This window comes from Condylura cristata, unplaced genomic scaffold (genome assembly GCF_000260355.1).
Source record: "Condylura cristata isolate star-nosed mole 26May11 unplaced genomic scaffold, ConCri1.0 scaffold00025, whole genome shotgun sequence".
NCBI classification, from domain to species: Eukaryota; Metazoa; Chordata; class Mammalia; order Eulipotyphla; family Talpidae; genus Condylura; species Condylura cristata.
Window position 1 is genome coordinate 31,232,763 of NW_004567126.1, and position 772 is coordinate 31,233,534.

At 72.9% G+C, this 772-nt stretch overlaps 1 protein-coding gene across 1 annotated transcript in view; it reads left to right on the plus strand.

The window, feature by feature from the left end:
* Positions 1-772, plus strand: part of MYO1F (myosin IF) — a gene marked incomplete at its 5' end in the record, with an annotated part of 19,362 nt that overhangs the window by 6,348 nt on the left and 12,242 nt on the right. Inside the window, one exon of the mRNA XM_004688956.2 lies at positions 257-342. Within this exon, the coding sequence (XP_004689013.1) occupies positions 257-342 (86 nt within the window). The remainder of the gene's footprint in view (positions 1-256; positions 343-772) is intronic.

Sequence of the window (772 nt, forward strand, 5' to 3'; positions counted from 1 at the left end):
GCAGCCCACGGCCCCCACCCCCGCCGGCGGCCCGCGACTCTCCCAGCCCCCCGGTCCTGGGATTGCGCCTGGTGGAAATACCGAGCCCGACCTGACTCCAGACCAAGACGCCCACCCCAGGCCGCCCAGGCCCAGCCTCGGCAGCAACCTCGGCTGGAAGTCAGGGGCTGTGGGTCGGGTGGGGCTACCCCGCGCCCTCACACGGGCACCCGCTGGCCGGGGCGCGCGCCCCACCTGCGCCCTTTGCCGCCCCCAGGTCTCCTATGACGTCAGTGGCTTCTGTGAGCGCAACAGGGACGTCCTCTTCTCCGACCTCATAGAGCTGATGCAGTCCAGCGAGCAGTGAGTGGCCCCAGGAGCCCCCCGCGGGCGGGAGGGAGGCCCAGGGTCACCCCACTCCCCAGGGCTCCCGTCATGCCAAGGATGCTGTGGGGGTGACTGCGAGGGCCGTCACTGGACGCCGCCATCAGCCTGAGGTCACCGGGGAGAAGCGAGGGCGCCCCCGGCGCCGCCCCTGGGCCCTTGCAGGCTCCCCCCCGCCGAGCAGAACCCCAAGCCTGGCGAGGCCCTTGCATGTCTGCGTCCCAGAAGCACGGGCTGCCCTGGCGCCGCCTGGGGCCGTGACCCGAGGGTTTAGGGGCGCTGGCAGGTGCGAGATGCCTGCTGGGCTGGAGCTGCGCGGGTGGGCAGAGACAGACACTGAGCTAGACAAAGGCAGGCGCGGGGGGCTGCAGGTGCGGGGTCTCCGGCCCTCTCCAGACCCGGCCCCGGC